General features: G+C 53.3%; 1 protein-coding gene and 1 long non-coding RNA gene across 6 annotated transcripts in view; both read right to left on the bottom strand.

The window, feature by feature from the left end:
- TMEM184B (transmembrane protein 184B) overlaps positions 1-22,340 on the bottom strand; it is a 48,768-nt gene that overhangs the window by 10,206 nt on the left and 16,222 nt on the right. For 3 of the 5 annotated variants that reach the window (XM_047786268.1, XM_047786270.1, XM_047786269.1), the window contains exons 2-5: positions 14,355-14,602; positions 13,141-13,245; positions 12,492-12,657; positions 531-621 (exon numbers count right to left, since the gene is read on the bottom strand). In XM_047786268.1, coding sequence (XP_047642224.1) covers positions 531-621; positions 12,492-12,657; positions 13,141-13,245; positions 14,355-14,546 — 554 coding nt within the window. In that variant the 5' untranslated portion in view covers positions 14,547-14,602. The remainder of the gene's footprint in view (positions 1-530; positions 622-12,491; positions 12,658-13,140; positions 13,246-14,354; positions 14,603-22,340) is intronic. The other 2 variants (XM_047786272.1, XM_047786271.1) reach the window with 1 other exon arrangement.
- Positions 10,429-12,485, bottom strand: LOC125130665 (uncharacterized). The gene is made up of 2 exons (XR_007135763.1): positions 10,811-12,485; positions 10,429-10,689 (listed from the first exon to the last, which is right to left on the bottom strand). It is a non-coding gene; the product is annotated as an uncharacterized LOC125130665 (long non-coding RNA).

Genomic DNA, 22,340 nt, shown 5'->3' with positions numbered 1-22,340 from the left:
TAGGGCTGGGGGAGACCACCCTCCTTCACATCCGGACAAGCCAGGGGCAGAGGGGGCGGGGTAGGGATGGCGCTCAGAGGGCAGTCTTTGAGCCCAAGGTCAAGCCCAGAGCATCTGCATGTACAGAGCAGGGCGACACTGGCCTTGGGGTAACAAACCAACCTGAAAGGCACTGAAACTGCAAGAGGGAGAAACAGGCAAAACAGGAAAGGATAGGAAGATATAATTGTAACGTATACATGTAAGGATAACCTGACCCCCTTGCTGTACAGTGGGAAAATAAATAAATAAATAAAAGGCATAAGGGGGAAAAAAAAGAAAGGATAGGAAGAGAGAGGAGGAGAAAGAGCCAGAGAGGTCCTCCCAAGAGTCCCAGTGACGGCCTGGCTCCCAAGTGTGGGAGAGACACAGCAGGTCACGCTCAGGGGCGGAGATGGTCTGTGGGACCAGCTGAGGCTGGGAGAGCTCGGGGGAGAGCAGCCCCGGGAAACGGGGTGGTGAGGGGGGCTCCAGGGGGTCTTCATACTCACTCAATGGGCTTCCCTCTGATCTCTGACATGATGGAACTTTCCCCTCCGAGGTATTCATAGCACAGGCTCAGGAAATTGTAGATGACCAGGGCTGTGAAAACAGTGTCCAGAGAAAACCACTCCAATCAACAGGATGGATAAACAGACGGTAGAATTCTAAATGGCAGCAAAATTGAAAGAACCACAGTCACAGGCAGCAATGGGTTGGGGGGGGGGACACCTCAAGGGCACAAGGACCTGCACAGTGACTATTCCATTTGTAATCAAAACCAGGCGCAGCTAAAGCACGTCGTTCAGGGATGCATACAAACACTGCCAGTCACACCATAAAGAAAAGCAAGAAAGGCGCTGTGCCACCGAATTCAGGACTGTGTGGGGAGGCTGGATGGCCTCTGGGGGCTTGGGGAGCTGGCCATGTGCCTGTGCTGGGCTTCAACGGGTTTTGGCTTTCTAATTATGTCTGAGTTTTCTGCACTTTCCTGGTTAAGCGTTACAGATCACAATTTTATGACAAAACAATGACAGAATGTCCCCCAGAGGGATCTCAGGAGACATTCTAAGCCAGGTGAGACAGGAGAACCCTTACTGCGTTCAAGAGCGTGTAGCAGCACCTTTCGCACGCAGGGCACCACAAGCTCTAACAAAGCCTGTAAGAGGTGCACAGAATTGAGTGCACATGACCGGGAAGCCAGGCCAGCTCGTTCCGAATCAGGACACGGCTTGACATCACCCACCAGGATACAAAATCTGCAACAGCACGGATGGCACAGTACAAGTATGCCATATGCTATAAATAGAGCACTACTATTTGAAACTGGTCCCCTGGTCAGCGGAGTTCTGCTGGGTCAGCAAAAGGAAGGCTGTTGCCTGCAGGGCGCTAGAAGCCCACGGGTGTGCCTGGAGGGGGTGGTGGGGGTGGAGGAGCAGGAGGAGCGCAGGGAGAATGACAGGAAGGAAAGGGCGCAGGGGGACGATCAGGGCCCTGGAGCAGGGCAACAAGAGCAGCGGCATCCAGCAGAGTCAGGCCCAGGGAAGGGTCGAAACAGGGTCGGGGTGGGGGGTGGTTCCCGTTGTGGCTCAGAGGAAACTTTGAATCTGACTAGCATCCACGAGGACGCCGGTTCGATCCCTGGTCTTGCTCAGTGGGTTAAGGACCTGGTGTTGCCATGAGCTGTGGTGTAGGTCACAGATGTGGCTTGGATCCCGAGTGGCTGCGGCTAAGGGTTGAAACAGCTCCGATTCTAGCCTTGGCCTGGGAACCTCCACATGCCACAGGTGTGGCCCTAAAAAGACGAAAGAAAAAAAGGAACGGGGTTGGGGTTGAGAAGATGAAGGGAGAGGCTCCTTCTCATCGATCCCCGCCATCCCAGCACAGCAGAAAGGCCTTCGAGGCCCCCAGTGCAGCCCCGCTGGCTTGGCTCAAGGTCTTTCAACAGGTGGTCTGGTTCCCGCCCGCCCCTCATGCTTCCTTCCTTCCCAGCAACGCTAGATGCCCCCTTCCCCTTGGCAGGTTACTGGGCCCTCCCTGCTTGTGCACTTCACGCTCCTGGAACCATCAACCCGTCGGACACCACCCACCCTGAGAAGTCCCCGGCCACCACCACCCACCCTGAGAAGTCCTCCCCCATGGAACCTGCTAATTAATGTGTGGGCGCTGTGCGGTCCTCCCCCCTGACAGTGTGACCGCCTAGTAGGCCCAGCCCTTGGCACACACCAAACCCGCCACAGACGCTTGACCGCCTGGAACTGTAGCACGGAAAATCCTGGCCATATGTTTTGAGGTCAAAGTTGGCCTTCAGCAACTTGGAAAGGGATACGTTTGTGGGCTCGATGCCACTCAGCTGCTCTAACCTATTAAGACCTCACGTCTGGGGCTGGGGAACAGGAGCCCCAGGCGGCACCCTGCGTAATCCTGTCCCCAAGCACCTACCACCTATGCGCTGTCTCCCTACAGACAGCAAGGGGTCTGCAATGGGGCACTGCTGGGAGCCTCTCTGGGACTCAGTTGCCTCATCTGTTAAATGGGGACAACAGGTGCCCCTCCTGAGTTGAGAGGTTGTGGGGTTTCGAGAAGCATGCACAGTGCTCCGAAGAGTGGCCAGCACTCTCCGTGTTGGCTGTCATGGCCACTGTTTATCTGCCTGCCTTCCTCAGGGGCCTGCTGTCCCCTGACGAGGCTGAGGACCCTGTGTGCTGCCTGCCTGGCACGGAAGCAGCTCAGGATGTCTGGCGACTGCAGGAATCTCCACTGAATGGGCTCCGGATCACTCTCTGCTGATAAGAACTTTGGGGCGGAGTTCCCACTGGAGCGCAATGAGATCAGCAGCATCTTGGGAGCCCTGGGACTTGGATTTGATCCCTGGCCCAGCCCAGCACGGTGGGTTAAGGATCCAGTGTTGCTGCAGCTGCAGCTTAGGTTACAGCTGTGGCTCAGATCTGATCCCTGGCCCAGGAACTCCATAGGCTGAGGGGCAGCCAAAAAAAAAAAAAAAAAAATCTTTGGGGCATCTGAAGCGGGGGCGCGGGGGTATCAAGCCAAATCTGATGTCAGCCTGCTAATTAATAACCTCTGTCCAAAACCACATGAGGTCAAGGAGAATGGATGTGTCCATTCTAATCTGGGTCTGGCTATGTTGTGGTCTATGTGGTCACATCCTGTGACACTGACACGCCTCTGCTGAGACAGGATTCTCGTCCTCTCCTTGCATCTGAGTGAACTGGGGTGACTAGAGCAAAGCGATGCTTGGTGACATCTGATGCTGGGGTTAGAAAAGGTCCCTTCCCTCTGGCTGTTTTCTCTCTTGAGACGCTTGCCCTTGGACCAGCCACCAGGCCAGGAGGAAGCCCATGCTGGCCCATGTGGAGAGTCCACAAGGAGAGGCTCGTGTGGGAGGAAAGGAGGCCTCCGGCTGACGTCGGCATCAACTGCCAGACACGTGCGTGAACCAGACATCAGATGAGCCCTCCCGCAGCCGTCAGGTTCTCCAGCGGGGGCCCAGGTATCACAGAGCAGGGCCATGCTGTCCCCAGCGTGTCCAGTTCAAAGGCCTGACCTTAACATCCAGGAACAAAACAAATGGCTGTTTGACACTAGCGTGTTCGGGGTCGTTACGTCCACAGCCGCTATAAGCAGAACGCACATCAAACTATCTCCCGAGCTCCCAGGCCGGGCCACCATCTCTCACGCCTGCCCTCGGAGGCACACCTGGTCTCTACTAAATCCCAGGGGCAGACCCAGCTGAATGCCACCCAGGGGCAGACCCAGCTGAATGCCATCTCATCCTGGGCAGCCTCCCTCTCCTGTTGCCATGCTCACACACTCCACAATCTCTGCTGACCCGTCCGAGTCTTCCAGCACAAGAGGCTGCAAGAAGTAGCAGGAAAGCCATGGATCCCGGAGTCAGACAGTGTGGGTATGAATTGTGGCTCCACTGTTGAGAAGCTGTGTGGTCTCGGGCACGTTTCTTGAGAGCTCTGTGCTTCGGGTTCCTCATCTCAAAGCCGGGGATGACAACGGCTCCTTTGAGCACTGGGCCCATGCCCAATGTCCATCATGCTACCCACTCTATTCAAGACTGTAAACGCCTTGCACGCAGGCACTGAGGCCCGCCCCCAACAACTAGCAGAGGGTCTGGCACGTCCACACTCAATCAACACGGGAGGAATGAGTTGCTGGATACGGGCCATGGTGCCAGGTGAGGCTCAGAGGGGCGGGCACGCGGGGGGTAGCCCGCACTCAAGGAGCTCACCCGCTCACAGGCCAGGCAGCTGCACCTTCCCCAAGATGATCAGACTTCTGGTCACCAAAGACAAACCCCTTCAGAGGAGGCACAGGGGGCTGAGCCTCCCGCAGCCAGGCAGTCCTGCCGTCCACTCCCGGGAAGAGCTTGCTGCCTGAGATCACATCCTTTCCCGCGTCGCAGCATGCGTCCTGAATGACGTGGTCGGGCAGCTGGTCTGTCCACACCCAGCTCTGCATTCAACTGGTCACAATCATCAAATTTCACCCATCTCTCTCAGCTGAGGATTCTTGACCTTTCAGCAGGGTTCTGGGGCCAACCAGTCGGTAAAATACCAATTTGCTGATGGATTCTGTTAAAGAATCATTAGTGAGTCAATCACGCACTCCAGGAGAAGGGGAACAAGAGAATCTCGAGATGACTCAGCCAGCCCACACCAAGACCCAGTGACCGTCTGGACCCATCAATGCCCCTCCTGGGGAATGACGGGGCCGTGCAAAACACCACCCCCACACCCCAGCACGGCCGTTTCAAATGGACAACTCGACACACACAGACAGGCTGGCCCTGGACAGCAGAAGCGATTACGAGTGGAGTTCTCAGCCAGCAGCACTGTCGCCTGACCACGCTTCTGAGCACGGCTCCGGTTCTGGACCCCGGGGGAGGCCCCCGGCGTACAAGTGACCAAGGGACACACAGGGGGCACCCGGCATGAGGGAAGGGATGGGTTTTTTTCTCTCTCTCACCCTGGACAGTCAGGTCCCTGGAACTTTTGGCTCCATTCTAGATACTGAATCTTAAATGAACTTGCAAGAAATGCAACAGAGGCCCAGGACCCAAACGGTGATAAAAGGAAGAAGGTACTGGAGACGTGAGGCCTGGAGAAAAGACATCAGGGGTGATTTTCTCACATTTAAGTCATGGCCACCTTTGGCCAGAGGGTCAGGTGGGACCCACTCACCCCAGGGAAAGACCCTAGGACTTCAGTATAAGAAACAATTTTTGACAGGCATTCTTCAGAGATGAAAGGTAGTGAGCTCCCTGACAGTGGAAGCATGCAATCAGAAGCCGGGTAGCCTCTGTACAGAGACATCAAGCTGTACAAGCTGTAAAGGACACAGCTGTTCTGAGCAGCTATGACTTTACGGGTCCCTTCTGACTCCAAGACACTGGCATCTTCTCCTACCAGGAGCTGCCCAGACAGGAAGGGCAGCCCCCGGGGTCTGGGGTCCTCTCAAGTTCCCCACTGCAGGTGACCTTGGCCGCAGCTCACTGATCATCCTAAGCTCACCTCCTCTGCACACCAGCAGCACCAGCCGTGTGGCGCAGCCTTCTCCGCTGCAGAGAGACACTTCGGCTGTGTGGAAAGACACATTTCAGATTAACTTGTGGAGGAGCCCAGAGAAGTCAGTTTTGACCACTCTGGAGAGAAGCCATCTCTGCTCAGTAAACAGGGGCATCCAAACACTCTTTCCCACTTTGCCAGTGACTGGTGATCATCACGGACCACAACGGAGGCAACATGTGACAGCCAGGCAGGCAGGGGGCCCCAGACTCTGAGCTGCTCCCGTGGCACTTTGCTCTTCTTCTCTCATGGTTTCCTGTCCTTCGCTGTCCCTGCTCATGGCTATTTCCTGCCACTCAGAAGGCTGATTTAGAGCCCTCTTTCTACTGGTTTCTTCTGGATGTCTGTCTTTATTCAGATCGGTTGAGCTCTTCTGAATCCTGGCTTGGTCAGAGCCCAGGCCAGCCAGGGCCACTGCCAGCCCGAGTCTTCGTGGCAGCACACTGGCCTTTGGGCCTTTCGTGGTCCTCAGCTGTGTTGCTCCGTGGGAGGATGTTTCTTCCACTTTGCACCAGATTCCAGGAGGCTAAGTTTGTCCAAAATCTGAAACTGGGTGAATAAAGCCCCCTTCTTGGTTTCTTTCATGCATGTAAAATCTCTGCCAGTAATACGAGGTCACACTTTGCAGGGGAGAAACTGGTCCTGTGTTTCTTCACCAGGCCTGGCACAGAGCAGCTTCTGGGCCCAGGAGACCCAGGGTGGGGGCTGGCCTCCGGCCATTAATCTCTAGGTAACTTGGGCGAGTTTCTTAGCCGACGTGAGGTTTTTTTTTTTCACATTGGCAAAAATGTGGACAATGATATATACTCCACCAGGTAATGAGAGGTGAGATGAGATAATGGTAATGAAAAATATACAGTAAACTGGGAAGTGCCACACAAACGTTACTAACACAACAGTGTCTGCACGAAGCAGCTGTGGAAGGTGCCTCCCTCTGGCCGCACAGCTCCCCAGGGCTGTCTCGGAGTCATCTTCGGGGACCACTCCCTGACCACAGTCAAACACTAAATGCAGGTAAGGGGGCTGGACCCCACCTCCACCCTCTGCCTGCCCCATGGTGGCACAGCCCAGGCTCTGACTTCCAGCCCTTTGCCAGGCAGTAAATACAGAGCAGTGGGACCTCGGGCAAGCATCCCCTTCTCCCTCGATGATGGAAATTCCACCCCCAACGTGCAGGGTTTATCTCCACTCTGCCCTCCTCCTCCCCCAAAAGGTCCCTGAAATGAGAACGAATGGAGGGAAAGGGCCAAACCTTCACGGACAAGGACACGGCAGCAGAGGCAGCAGACAAGGGATGTGGACTGACCCGGGGGAGGGGTGGGAGCCAGTGAGGCCCCCCAGGAGCCCGCAGCACTGGGCACGCCGGGCAGTTCCGGCGGCTGGGCTCGAGGGTGCGGACGAGAGGCCTGGCTACGTGTCTCCAGGCGGGGCTCTTGGGTTTTTCCTTTCAAGACACGTGGAGATGGTTCTGTTTTCCCAGAACCTGGCCTGGCTGGGGCAGCAATGAGGAGACTTACAGAAAACACAGAGAGGAAGTCGAACTACGAAGGGGAGATTCCAGGGCCCTGTCCCGGCTGCACCCGGAGCTCAGCCCCTCAGCTCCCACCTCCCAGGCAGGAGATGAGAACACCATTCTCTGGGGAGACAGGCCCAGAATCAAGAGGCTTCGTGTAGCGCCTGGTGTCTCACCACTGCATGCAAATGGTGGAGGACACGCCCCAGGTCCTGTCACTGAAGTGGGAGGAGGCCCAGCAGTTTTAAGCCCCTTTCTTTCTTTTTTTCTAGGGCTGCAGCCGTGGCATATGGAGGTTCCCAGGCCAGAGGTCTAATCGGAGCTATAGCTGCCAGCCTACACCACAGCCACAGCAACGCCAGATCCAAGCCTCATCTGCAACCTACTCCACAGCTCACAGCAATGCCAGATCCTTAACCCACTGGGTGAGGCCAGGGATCAAACCTGCAACCTCATGGTTCCTAGTCGGATTTGTTTCTGCTGCGCCACGATGGGAACTCCCCCTTTCTTAATTATAGAGAGCCAAGGACACCAGATATTTGAGGAGAGCTTCTAACCCGAAGGTCGAAGAGCAAAGCCAACAGAGGAAAGGAACTTAGGACACAGAGATAATGCAGGGAACAGAAGAAAACTGTAATTAACATTCCCAGAGAGAGAAGAACCAATGCCAAGAACAAGAGGCGAGGATAAAAAAGAGCAGCGAAGCAGGGAAGAGCGCCTGACATTTTACAACATGATGAAGGAAATAAAACCTTCAGTAGAGGAGTTCCCGTCGTGGCGCAGTGGTTAACAAATCCGACTAGGAACTATGAGGGTGTGGGTTCGATTCCTGGCCTCACTCAGTGGGTGAAGGATCCAGCGTTGCTGCGAGCTGTGTGTGGTGTAGGTCGCAGACGTGGCTCGGATCCCGTGTTGCTGTGGCGGTGGTGTAGGCTGGCGGCTAGAGCTCCGATTAGACCCCTAGCCTGGGAACCTCCATGTGCCGCGGGTGCAGGCCTAGAAAAGACAGAAAGACAAAAAAAAAAAAAGAAAGAAAGAAAGAAAAGCCCAAAGATTAAACACACACAGCCATCCTCCTAGGAAGTAGAACAAAAAAGAGCTGGAAAATTGTAAAGAAAACTTGAGGCTCAATCCAGAAGTGCAGCATCCTACTTGACAGGAATTCCAGAAAGGGGTAATAAAGTGGAGGGGAAGGGGGAGTCATCTCCAAAGGAACAAACGAGAAAATCTCCCAGAACCTCAGGCCAGGAGTTGTTTCCACACCGAAAGGGCCCACCAGGGGCCCCGCACAATGAACACACCACCTCTCATGAGATTTCAGGACACTGGGGATAAAGGCAGGAGCCTAAAAGCTGGTGGGAAAACAAAGGCAAAAGCAGGTCACATGCAGGCACTAAGGATCCGAATCCACCAGACTTTCCAAAACACAACACTGGAAGCTAAGCCTCAGACAGTGAAACACATGCCTTCAAATTCAGAGGGAGAACGATTTCCAGTTCAGAATTATATTCATACTGAACACCAATCAAATAGAAGAATATAATGAAGATACTTGCAGATGATTTTCAGATTTCAAAAAAACAGACACCAAGCACCCTTTTCTCCTCAGGGAGCTCCTGGAAGACGTACGCTAACCAGAGAGAGAGCAGATGTTCCCCGGCAAGGATGGCATCCGGGGAACAGGTGATTCAGGACAGGAGCGGCGACAGGAGTCCCAGGATGACAGTGAACGAAAGACCAGGAACAACAGCTGAGCAGCAAGAGGCCTCGAGGGCAGCCAATCCAGACGGGAGCACAAGGGCCAGGCTCCGGAAGGATCCCCACTCCAGAAAAGCCAGCCTGGAGATGAGCTGATGCATCTGACCGCACTGACAGGAGGGCTTCTTTCTTTTATCCAGTTGAAGCATTTGGGAATAAACAGAACAAACCAAAAAGCAAGACAAGCAGTAACCAGAGGAAAATCCAAGATGAACCAGGAAATGCAGTCTTGGGACACTGTCAGGCTCAGCTCTGAACAATATTTACACACATGTAATAATGCACACCTTGGAGTTTCCCCTGTGGCGCAACGGGATCAGCGGTGTCTGTAGAGCGCTGGGGCACAGCTCAGAACAGTGGGTTAAAGATCTGGTGCTACTGGAGTTCCGTCGTGGTGCAGTGGAAACGAATCCAACTAGGAACCACGAGGTTGCGGGTTCAATCCCTGGCCTCGCTCAGTGGGTTAAGGATCTGGCGTGAGCTGTGGTGTAGGTTGCAGACTTGGCTGTGGATAGGATGTTGCTGTGGCTGTGGCGTAGGGCGGCAGCTGTAGCTCCAGTTCAACCCCTAACCTGGGAACCTCCATATGCCACAGGTGTGGCCCTAAAAAGCAAGGGAAAAAAAAAGATCTGGTGCTACTGAAGCTGCGGTATAGGCTGCAACTATGGCTCAGATCTGATCCCTGGCCCAGGAACTCTATATGCCACAGTGCGGCCAAAAAAGAAAAAAATAATAACATACACACTGAATGCAGACTTAGAAATAATTTTGACAGTCATATTAAAAAGACGAAGAAAACTCTGTGTGTGTGTGTGTGTGTGTGTGTGTGTGCGTGCACGCATGTATGTATGTGTGTGTTAGCTGGAGGTAAGCTACCTAAATCCAAACCTTCTACAGCAGGAAGTCATTATGTAACTCTAAATATAATTAAAAAATCAAGAATCAACAATAAAAGCATATTTTCAGGTTATTCTAGAAAAAGAAACCTTTTTTTTTTTTTTGTCTTTTTAGGACCACACTCGCAACACATGGAGGTTCCCAGGCTAGGTGTCCAACTGGAGATACAGCCGGCAACACCGGATCCTTAACCCACTAAGCGAGGCCAGGGATCGAACCCTCAACCCCTTGGTTCCTAGTCAGATTCGTTTCCGCTGCGCCACGACGGGAACTCCAAAAGAAACCATTTTAAAGAGTCGAAAGTACGGTGATCTTGGGAGTGAAGAGGAGTTGAGGCAGTTTTGTGTTTCAATCATATTCACATATTCCTCTAATAAAAGTAGAATTTGGAGTTCCCATTGTGGCTCAGCGAGTTAGGAACCCAACTAGTGTCCATGAGGACACGGGTTCGATCCCTGGCCTCACTCAGTGGGTTAAGGATCTGGCACTGCTGTGAGCTGTGGTGTAGGTTGAAAACGTGGCTCGGATCCTGTATTACTGTGGCTGTGGTGCAGGCCGGCAGCTGCAGCTCCAATGTGACCCTAGTCTGGGAACTTCCAAGTGCCGTGGGCGTGGCCCTAAAACTAATGAATGAATGAATGAATGTAAAATTTTAATCACTTTAATTTCATTAAAAAGAAAAGTAAATGTCTGGGTGACGCCTGGCAGAGAGCCCGGCTCCGAGCTGGCCTGAGGATGGACCGGCCAGGTCTGAAATGAGGGGTCTCCAGCCTAGTCGATCCCTGTCCCTTCCTACAGTGAGGACAGTGAGGAAGGGGGAGAACGAAGGGGGCTCTTTTTGAATTTTAAGGGACACGCCCCGTCACCATTTCTGCAGGGGCAGCCCTTGCAGACGGCTGCCAGCACCTGCAGGTAAGAGTGCAGAGGGAGTGGGTCTGAGACAGAGCGGAGGTGCAGGAAAGGGCCAGGCCAGGGCCAAGCCCACCGACTCAGACACGGCGAGCTGGTGGACTCGGGGCAGCCTGACCTTCAGAGCAGCTGCCATGCTGTCTGTAAACTCCGCAGGAGAGGCCACGGGGTGATGGCGTTGCTAGGAGATGGGCTTCGCAGAGCAGCGGGCTCCCTCCGAGGACCTTACACGGCGGGGAGGAAGGCTGGGACGGGCGGGGCCTGAACAAAAGGGCTTCGGGGGGGGGGGGGCGGGCACCAACCACCTGCTGCCACTTCTTGGGCACGGGTAAGGACTCAGGATGGTGTGGAGGCTCCTTGGCTGTGCCCACTTCTGCCACGCACACAGTCCTCACGGCCTGAGGGAGAAGGGAGCCTATACCTGCCCCCATTACACGGAGAGACCCCTTCCCTTTGGCGGGGAACAGCTTTTTGCTCCTGAAGGAACCAGCGGCAGAGGCTGCCCCAGGCACCCGTGCAAGGCTGGCCACTGAACAGCAAAGGGTTCTCAGCCCCACCTGCCCCAGCCCCAGCCTTTACAGCTCCCCAGGTTCCTAGAGGTGTCCCTGGGGAGCCCACTGCTTCCAGGAACATCAGGCACTGGAGGCCTAGTCATGCCTGGAGCAGGTCCCCACCCACCATCGGTGTTTGCACCTGACAGAGCTGGGCCAGGACACCAGCCTGGGAATTCGATGAGGCCCTAAGAGGGTGAACACAAGGCACCAGGCAGGTGTTTAATAAAGTCCCTTATTCATTCAAAAAATACGGAGGCTGTGAGCACCATCACGTGCCCAGCTCTGCTGGCTCGGGCTTCCCGTCTATTCTCGCTCTTGCAGAGCCAACAGTGATGGAGGGAGACAGAGCAAACCAGGCAGCACGCTGTCTGCGCTAAACTGCCCACTGCAGTGAGGGTGCAGGGATTCGGGCAGGGGCTGGGAACAGGGGCTACGGGGAAGGCCATGATGAGGAGAGGCTGGAGTCAAGACGCAGGAGGAGAAGTGGGTGGGAGAGCTCTTCAGGCACTGAGGACATGGATGTGCCCTGGAGAGGGGGCTGGCAGGGACAGGATAGGAGGCCAGTGTGGCCAAGGGGCTGGTGCAGTGCAGTCTGTGCCTACTGGGTGCCTGCGTTTCCTTGCCAAGTCCAAAGGCATTTCCCGTGCCCTGTGCGTCCTCAGGGACCCACAGGTTCGAGGTGGGATGGAAACAGGCTCTGGCTTCTTTGGGGATGAGCATGCTGCACCCCAACATCCACAGAGCCCAGGGCCGGGGCAAAGCCCTCCCTCTGGGAAGCAGACACCAGTTCAGACACCAAGGCTGCCTGGCCTTGGCATGAGGAAATCACACCTGGCTGCTCTACCTGAAAGCGGCAGTACGCGTCCGGGAGGAAACAGGAAAACGTAGGACCATGAGCAGGGTGGGCGTGAGAGCAGGGATCTTGAATTCAGGGCCCTTCTTCCATATACCTGATGGTCTGTGACCTGTCTTGGGACCCCGTCTGTCCTGCAGGGCTGTACCTGCCCCGTCCCTGCCTCCAGGGCAGACCCTCTCACCACTTGGCCTCTGCCGCCTGTACAGCCCCTGGCACCTGCCGGCTGGCCCGCAGGTTAGGATTCCTCTCTGCCCAGAGCGAATGCTCGCCCCCGCTCCCTGCCCACCCCAGGCCAGGGAGGAAGCCAGGAAGAGGGGCTCCTGGCTCCCGGACAAGGGGGGCGTGCAGCCCCCTCCCCGCCCAGCCCTCCCGGGCCGCGCCGTCCTCACCCTCGTAGCAGTCCCGCACCGTGCCGAAGTACACGTAGTACTGGTCGTTGGTGAAGAAGAGGAGGCTGAGCCAGGAGTCGAAGGCGTAGATGGGCACGATGAAGAGGATGCGGACGATGTAGCGCTGCTCGTTGGGGCAGCTGTAGCAGCGCAGGTGCATGTAGATCTGAGGGCAGAGGGCCGGGTCAGCAAGAGCCCTGACTGTGCCCGCAGCCGCCTCGGCCCTTCGGCACCACTGGAGGAGGAGCCCGGCCCAGGGCGCGGAACGAGCCTTGTCAGCGGCCCCTCGGCAAAGTGCAACGACACAACGTCCACCGCGAGGCTGCTGTGAGCATCAAATCAAGGGGAGCGTGGAGCTTGCAGCCACCTCACAGACGCGGGCCACAAGAGCAGATGAATCAGGGCCAGGCTGGGGAGCCGCAGCCGTGACAAGCTCCCTGGGGACCCGGGTGCACAGCCAGGTCTGGGAACCGCAGGCGCGTGGTGCAGGGGCTGTTCGCGTGCATGTGTGTGTCCCCCGCCACCCGGCCTCTCTAAACACCTGGGCCCTGGGGCGTGGAGCTAGAACACCGGCATCCAGGTGGTCGCCCGCCCACCCCGGCCCTTAGCTGACGCAGGGTGTACGGGGAGAGACAGGAGGGCCCCTCACTTCCACAGAAGGTGGAAGTTCTTCCTGGCTGAGGGTCCGCAGTGATGTCCTCATCCTGTGTCTCATTTTCCCATCTGCTGAGCAGAGGCAGCGCTGCCTGCCTCCCTGGGAAGTTGAAATGTAGTTTTTAGAAAGCAGGGGTAAAAATAAAGCTACGCACAAATGCCAAGAACTGCTCTAGCCACGCTGCACAGTCCCACAGCCAGAGTCTCTTGTCCCGGCTCCCATGATTTCATGCTTGGCCCAGCCAAGCCCTGGGCTTGGGAGGAGAACAGAATTCCCCATCTGCTGGGAGCCAACCGCCTTGGAAGCACTAGGGTTCTAGAAGGGAAGGGGAACGCTGGGACCTGAACGCTCAGCCTCCCCTCTTCACTAGGCAACCCTCAAACCCGCTTCCTCAGGCAGCTTCCCCGGGGATGGCGACGGGGGATGGGAGACTTGACTTGTGTCCCAGCTCTGCCACCAACTTGTTCGTGACTAGGCAAGTTCTCCCTCCGTCCTCCCTCGCTGGGTGTCAGTGTTCTCATCTACCAAGGGGCCACTGCCATCCTGTGTTCCTCCTCAGTTTCCAGGCTCCCCTACAGCTTAGGCTGGTCGCATGACCAGGTCTGGCCCACGGAAGGTAAGCAGAAATGACAAGGGCCATTGCTGGTTGAGAAGGTTAAATGCCCAGAGTGCCTTCCGCACACACCCTTCCTGACACGCAGTTGTCAGACAGACGATGTCTCGAAGCTGCACGATGCTGGAGCCACAAAAAGGAACCTGACCTGCACTGAGCAGGCTGAGCAAGAATGATTCTTGGAGTTCCCATTCTGGCTCCTCAGGTTAAGAACCTGACCAGTATCCATGAGGACGCAGATCCTCGGCCTCGCTCAGTGGGCTAAGGATCTGGCATTGCCCTAGCTGTGGCGTAGGTCACAGACGTGCCTCAGATCTGGGGTTGCTGTGGCTGTGGTGTAGGCTGGCAGCTGCAGCTCCGATATGACCCCTAGCCTGGGAACTTCCATGTGTCCCAGGTGCAGCCCTAAATAAAGACGAAAAAACTTTAAAAAAAAAAAAAGAGAGAGAAACTGATTCTCCTGGTTGAAGCCCCCGAGATTTGGGGCTTGCTTATTACTCCAGCATAGCTTGACCTGGTCTAACTGATTCTCTATTGGACAAGAAAGCTCTCAGGACCCCCCTAGAGGGCTGGGGCTCCTCCCTGGCCTGGATACCTGGTGGCAGGTGATGAGCAGGGCTGTCCAAACGAAGAAGCCGGAGATGGCCTGAGCGGCGGTTGTCATCAGGAACACGGGCTGCTCCATGGCCGTGGGGCTGCCCTCGGGGATCACGGAGATGCCGGGCGAGGCTGCTGCTGTGGTGGGCGAGGCTGGATCCGGGGCCAGCACGGCCCCCCTCACGGTCATGGTGCCCAGAAGCAGGGGGCTCCCTGAGAGAACCTCAGAGCAGGCGACGAGCGGGCCTAGACAGAAGGAAGCACGATGTGAGCCTCCCTCCAGCATCAATGGTGGTGTCAGGAGGAACCCTCCAGGGCTCGACACCCACCTTCAAAATGTGACCGGACCTTGACCACACCTCACTCCAGCCCCCAGAACGTCTCCCCTGGCTTAATGGACTGGCTCCTGACCATCTCTCTGCTTCTGCCCTTGACCCTTGACCCTGCCATTCTCACGCCTCCTAAGGCATCAGTCGGACTGGGCCTCTCCTCTACTCAAAACCCTCCAACAGCTCCCATCTCCAGGGGAGGATAAGCTGCTGTCCTTACAGAGGCCCATAAGACTGCCCGATCTTAATTTCCATCTCAATCCTCCACTCCAGCACACTGGCCTCCTGCTGCTCCTTGAACAGGCCAAGCCCGATCCTACCGCAGGGCCTTTGCACGGGCTGTCTCTACGCAATCACAGAGCTCGCTCCCGCACGTCCTTAGGTCTCTGCCCTGACCGCCCGCTCAAACGTGCCAAGCCCTCCCTCAGCGCAGGTGCTCCCACCACTCTGCTCTGCTCTGTCCCTCTCCAGAGCCCTCCTTACACCCGACTGCACCTGACAAATGAGACACTATTCATGTGTTTGTTAACTGCCTCCTGCACCAGACATCATCTCCCTGGGGGCAGGCGCTCCGTTCTGCTCAAGACTGGCCCTCTGGCAGCTGGAACGGTGCAGGCACAAGGCAGGTGTTCAGAAGTTACCTGCTGGCTCCGCCCATCTTTACACCTCCTAGTCTAGCAAGATCACTTTAGTGCTGAGGCATCTCCTCTGAGGGCCTGTGTCTCTTCTTCGCCATTTTCCCCCAGTCTCCCTAACAGCTGGCAGCCATTCCTCACCATCCAGCTGTGCAGTTTTGGAGACTTTGTGGCCCTCCCCCCGCTTCAAACTGCCTGCCTTTTTTTTTTTTTTGCCTTTTGCCTTTTCTGGGGCTGCTCCTGCAGCATATGGAGGTTCCCAGGCTAGGGGTCTAATCGGAGATGTAGCTGCCAGCCTACACCAGAGCCACAGCAACACAGGATCCGAACCACGTCTGTGACCTACACCACAGCTTACGGCAACACCGGACCCTTAACCCACGAGCAAGGTCAGGGATCAAATCCAGTCGGATTTGTTGACCACTGAGCCACGACCGGAATTCCAAACTGGCTGACTTTTAATTGAGCTCATGCATCCATCTTCCTAAAAGCCTGCCCCGTTCACTTGCTCTGATCAGGTCCTTCCATGCATTTTGCTGCCTCTGCTGTTCTGTGTAACACGCAGCTCTGTCACTTGCTCATGTTTATCCTCCTAAGACCCTCTACTCTTTGAGGCAAGACCACATTTCCATCTGTGAATCCCCAGCACCAAGGCCATTTATAACGTTTATTTTATTATCCCTTGATTTGCATTCTTTATTTCAAAAGGAATTTGAGGTACTTCAGAGAGAAGCAACAGAGCTGAGAAAGTTGGCATAAAGGAAGATTCCAGGTGGGAAAGTAAAGGTGGAAGTGGGAAGGACACAGACTGCGCTCCAGGATCCTGTGCTGTTACCCCAGGTGGGCTCTCATGTCGGCCCCACACTTCCTGGTGGCACCTTCAGTACCTGGGGCACTACATTAGTGGTTTTCCACTGGAAAGGAACACTGATGTTGCAAGGAAGAGCTGATGTTAGGGTTCACCTGGCAAGGGTACAAACAGGGACCCAGGCCAGGCCGGGGGCTGCAGCCGCTTTCAAAGAGCAAAGCGATTCAGGCGGGACCACCTGGAATTGCTCTTGGGAGGGCTGGCCACTCCTGCATCTATGGGCTTCAGAGACCCATGGCTCTGATGGAAGTCCCTCTCAGTGCTGCCACCTGTTGACAGGCTGGGCAACAACATCCTGGGGTCATGGAGTCTCCCTGCGGCAAAGGCCCTAGAAGACTAACCTGCAACGGGCCAGGAGAAAAGCCAACCGCTGATGCAAACAGGTGCAAAGAGCTGTGGGCGGAGCTCGAGTCTCAGCTCCACCCCAACCAGCCACGTGCCTGCACAGGTTCAGTGGGCCCAGAAAACAGCCAAACCCCCAAACCCAACCATCTCAGCCTGAACCCTGAGGTCCGCCCAGATGACCCCTCCTATCCCCTCCAAGTCTGAGCTGATACCCTCTTTGCCCCCTGTCTCCCCCACCCCCACCCCTGCCCCCTCTCCAGTGCCCTCTGCCCCCGTCTGAGCCATGTTTGCTCTCAGCTCTAAGTTTCTACCCTAGGAGAGCCCTTTATCATTCTATTTTCCTGTAAAAATAAATGATCTCGAACACATCGACCAAGAGCGTGTTTTCTAGACTTAAAAACTCAAAAGTGGAGAAAGCATCTATATAAAGAAACTCAAAACTGGAGAAGGTGTCTATATACAGCCTGGTGGAGCTTTGAAAAAGAGACACAGTGATGAGTCTAAGAATAGCTCCTGCAAGTATGGTTGCAAAATTGAAAACCAGTGCCAGAAATATTTCCTAAAAAAGAAGATTTGGGTTGTAAATCATCTTCTTTGTCTATCATCCCAAATGAAATGAATAAACACGGGGAAATGGGGGGGTACAGGAAGGACAAACACCCCCCCCGATCTTCTCCTTCTGAGCAAGGGCTGGGGTGTCAAACGCTGTTTTGTCTGGACTTAAACCAGGTCCTAGAACATTTTGGGAGCCTACTGTCTATCCATCAAGTGGGGACGTGGATGAGCTGCCCTCTGGCTCTGCAGCCCCTCCTAGGACAGGGGTCACGGCCATCCCAGCAGGGCCCTGACCCTTCTTGCAGGAAAGGAAGGAAGGTGCTTCCCAGGAGCGGAAGCCACAGCCTTGGCGAGCGCCTCCGTGGCCTGAGCCACGCTGGCCACATTTCCACGCCGGGGCCCTGTGATTTACACACCATTCACTCCCCCTCGGGCGGCCCTCACTGTTGACAAACCCCAACACGAACTCATATTTTTTGTCACGGCAACTCCACAGTAAGAAACATTACCTACATCTTAGTGCCGGGCACCAAGGGAGACCTGAGGAGGCACCCAGTGCCTGGGCCGAGGCTGGGGAGAGGGTCAGGGACCGCTTCGAAGGGACAAGGACTTTATGGAGCATAATCAGGCTCCAGCCGCGAAGTCACCAAGCTGGGTTCCCACCAGACGCCACCACCTGCTGGCTTGACCTCATCTCTCAGAGCTTCAGTTGCTTCATCCGTAATCTTTGGGGGGAACGACATAATTGACGAGGGAGTGTTCTACTTGCTACAAGTCCCATTAATAAGGGGAGACACAACCCCAAAATGACCATTTTGCAACTCCTAACACAAATAATGGACAGAGATCTGGATCATCCAGGGATGATAGAACGAGCAGGTGAGAGGCTGATGGGGAACCTGACGAGGGATGGAAAAGGTCGTACCCTCTGAACCCACAGTCTAAGTCAACGTCACTTAAAAGGGGCAGCTGGCAGTTTCAAGCAGAGAGCACCACCCTGGGAAGGATCTGACCCAAAAAGTGACCTAGCGCTAACCACCAGGACCCAGGACACACAGAGGGGAACAGACGAAATGATGCCATGAGGAAGCAGCAGCCGGAGCCAAACCACGGGGCAGCCTGCAAGACCAGTGACTTGGTTGCTCCCACAAATTGGTGACTTAGAGACAAAGGTGGCTGAGGGACGGTTATGGAACAAGAGGCTGAGGAGACGTTATAGCTTAAGGCAATGCGTGGACCTTACTGAATCCTGATGCTAACAAATCAACAATTAAAAGGAGACATCTGTGAAATAGAGAGTACACAGGAATTCTTGCCAGTTTTGCTAGGCGTGATAATGGCATGGTAGGTATGTAAATATGAAGTCCTTATTAATGGAGGAAGAATAATCTTTTCAATAAACAATGCTGGAACAACTGGATACCCAGAGGCCAAAAAAAAAAAAAAAAAGAGGATCCTGAACCTAAACCTGTATACTATATACAAAAATTAATTCCGAATGGATCATGGGTTTAAATGTAAAAGGCTATAAAACTTTTTAAAATTAAAAAAATTTTTTTTTATTACTCACTGAATTTATTACATTTATAGTTGTACAATGATCATCACAATCCAATTTGAGGCTATAAAACTTCTGAAGACACAAGAGAAAAATCTTTGAAATCTAGGGCTAGGCAAAGTGTTCTTTTTCAAAATTTTTTCAATGGCCACACCCACAGCATATGGAAGTTCCTGGGCCAGGGACTGAATCTGAGCCGCTGCTGTGACCTACATCAGATCCTTTAGGCCACTGAGCCGGTGATCAAATCTGTTCAATCTGCACCTCCGCAGTGACCTGAGCTGCTGCAGTCAGATTCTTAACCCGCTGTGCCACGACGGGAACTCCTAGGCAGTGTTCTTAGACTTGCAAGCAAAAGTATGATCCATAAAAGGAAAAACTGATAAGCTGGACTTCACCAAAAGTAAAAACTTTCACGCTGTGACTCTGTGAAGAGGATGAAAAGACAAGCCACACAGGAGAACAAAATATTTGCAATCCACGTATCCAACAAATGACCAGCATCTAGAATACACCGTATAGCAAGAATGCTCAAAGCTCAGGAGTTAAAAAAAAAAGGGGGCGTTTTTTTCCTGTTGTGGCTCAGTGGTAATGAATCTGACTAGCATTCATGAGGATGCAGGTTCAATTCCTGGCTTCACTCAGTGGGTTAAGGATCTGGTGTTGCTGTGGCTGTGGCGTAGGCTGGCAGCTGCAGCTCCAATTCAACCCCTAGCCTGGGAACCTCTATATGCTGCACACGCAGCCCTAAAGAAGAAGAAAAAAAATTCAATCAGAAAATGTACAAAAGACATGAAGAGAGATTTCACTCAAGAAGGACCACCGCCAACACATAAACAGCTGTTCAACACTGGCAATTAGGGAAATGAAACTAAAAACACAATAAGATATTAGTACCCACCTAAAAATACAAAACAGTGGCATTAAATGCTGGTGAGGATGCAATGAAACGAATCTCACACACAAACCTGATAGGAGTATAAAATGGTAGAGTCACGCTGGAAAAGAGTTTGGCAGTTTCTTATAAAGCTAACATACACTTATCATACAACCCAGTAATCACTCTTAGACATTTATCCTAGAGAAATGAAAATATATGCTCCGCAAAAACATATTTGTGGAACTACTGCCGTGGTGCAATGGGGTGACGATCCAGCTTGCTCTGTGGAGGTGCCAGTTCAATTCTTGGCCCGGGACAGTGGGTTAAGGATCTGGCGTTGGCTGCAGCTGTGGTGTAGGTCACAGCTCTGGCTCAGATTTGATCCCTGACCCAGGAACTTCCATAGGCCACAGGGGGAAGGGGAGGGGGCAAAAAAAGGGGGAAAAAAAACTATACACGAGTGTTCACAAACACAAATGTGTTTTGTTTATTTATTTATTTTTGCTTCTTAGGGCCACACCCGCATATGGAGGTTCCCAGGCTAGGGGTCCAATCAGAGCTATAGCTGCCAGCCTACACCACAGCCACAGCGACGAGGGATCTGAGCTGTGTCCACGACCTACACCGCAGCTCACGGCAATGCCAGATCCTTAACCCACTGAGCGAGGCCAGGGATCAAACCCGCAACCTCATGGATACTAGTCAGATTTGTTTCTGATGCACCACAACAGGAACTCTAGGCAAATGTGTTTGTAAGGAGCAAAACCTGAAAACAATCTAAATGTCCTTCAACATGCGAAAGGTTCAACTCTGGTACATCCAAACCACGGACAGCTACTCAGCAACCAAATGGAACCTAGGAATCCATGGAATTCATATGCCGCAGGTGCGGGGGCTGGGTGGCGGGGGGGAAGGACGGAAAAAAAAAAGGGGTCCTCAAGTAGAGATGCATCCTGAACTACTTAAGGGTGAGAAGAAACATCACATCTGGGATTTTACTCTTTAAAAAGGGGGAGTGGGGAGTTCCCTGGTGGCTCAGTAGGTTCAAGATCCAGTGTTGTCACTGCTGTGGCTCAGGTGCCATCCCTGACCCAGGAACTCTGGCTGCAGGTACAACCAAAAAATGAATGAACGAATGAATTAAATTTAAAAAAATAAAAAAGGGGAGAGGGACAGATGCAGCAAGACTGCAAAGTGTTGCTAACTGCTGAAGCTGAGTGACTGACAGGCAGAAACACATTCCACAATGTGCTTTACTTTTGTGCTAGAAATTTTCCATAATAAAAAGCTTTAGACTGTAGAACAGGAGAATTTTCCACCAAAATTGTAATGAGATGGGCAGTGACTCAGGAAATTATCTATCACAGATTTATGGTTATCTGACAAGAGAGAAAAAGCAAATAAGAAAAGCAATCGAAAAGATTTGTCAAAACAGAGCTCAACACATCTTTGTTTTACCAAAAAAAAAAAAAAAAAACCAGTTTCAAATGGGCCCATTTTTTCCTATGGTCAATGGCTGCTTCCCAGCTATGTTTTCAAAGCATCTTTAAGGATGTTTAAATGTCCCTTCACAGGAAAGGCATGTTATCAGGGGATGCAAAAGAAATTGCTCTTTGAAGAAAAAAACCTCAGGTAGGGCAGAGCTTTCTGGAAAAGTATATTCCTGTTTCTTCTGTTGTAGGATTTTGTCATCAAAAACAGTATGTCTGTAATTTGCCAACACTCTCATATCTGAGCTCCTAAAACCTACGTAACAGAATCTTCTAATCTGTTTAAAAATTTCCAAAGCATTTGAGTGGGTTCTGGACTCGTGTTAAGAACTTTAAAATACTTTCCATTTAGTTTACAAAAACATCTGATTGGCATCGGGGAGGATGGAAATGTACCAGCCAAACAAATCCTCTGCGCACGCAGTGGATGGGCTGGAAAAATGAGTAACCCGATTTAGAAAGAAAGCCAATGATGCGTTTCCTCTGTGTGCAGCTACGTGTCCCAGGCAGGGATCTTTTTCAGGGAGGGCGGCCCTTAAAACCAAGTATCTAAACAAACTGCTCTCACAGAACATTAAAGCACAAAATAAGTATATGAAGCCAGAAGGTTTTTGTACCATTAACAATTTTTTTTTAACTTTTAAAAAACCATTACATCTTTAACCCATCCTTGGGTTTCTTTCTTTCTTCCTTCCTTCCTTTCTTTTTGCTTTTTAGGGCGCATCCTCGGCATATGGAGGTTCCCAGGCTAGGGGTCTGATCGGAGCTACAGCTGCTGGCCTACACCACAGTCACAGCAACGCTAGATCCGAGTTGCGTCTGCGACCTACACCACGGCTCACGGCAACACCAGATCCTTAACCCACTGAGTGAGGCCAGGGATCGAACCCCCAACGTCATGGTCCCTCATCAGATTCGTTTCCGCTGTGCCACGACGGGAAGTCCCAACCTCAGGTTTCTATTTTTGGTGTAAATTTTATGATACACACAGTGTCCCAGGAAGGTAGTACAGGTACAGAGTAACTGCATCAATATCCAGATGTTGGGGTGCATGCCCCCAAGAGTTCCTCTACTGATAGGGGTGTGAGGGTGAGGAAAGCCTGAAGGTGCTGTCAGCGGTGGGGAAACCAGTTGGTGACCCAGCTGCTGACTTTCTCTGCCATGTCTCTGCCTCTGTCCTCCCACCTGCTCAATCCCAGGCTGAAGCAGACCCAAAGCAGTCAAGGCTTGGTTCCACTTCTCTCCCAGCGGCCCACCTACCAGCGAGGTGGCTCCACACCTGGGAAGAGGCCAGGCCACAGTCTGCCCTTGGTCCAGGGCTTCA

This window comes from Phacochoerus africanus, chromosome 7 (assembly GCF_016906955.1).
Source record: "Phacochoerus africanus isolate WHEZ1 chromosome 7, ROS_Pafr_v1, whole genome shotgun sequence".
Lineage (NCBI taxonomy): Eukaryota > Metazoa > Chordata > Mammalia > Artiodactyla > Suidae > Phacochoerus > Phacochoerus africanus.
Note: the sequence above shows the minus strand (reverse complement) of the source record. Positions and strands in the feature narration are given on the sequence as shown.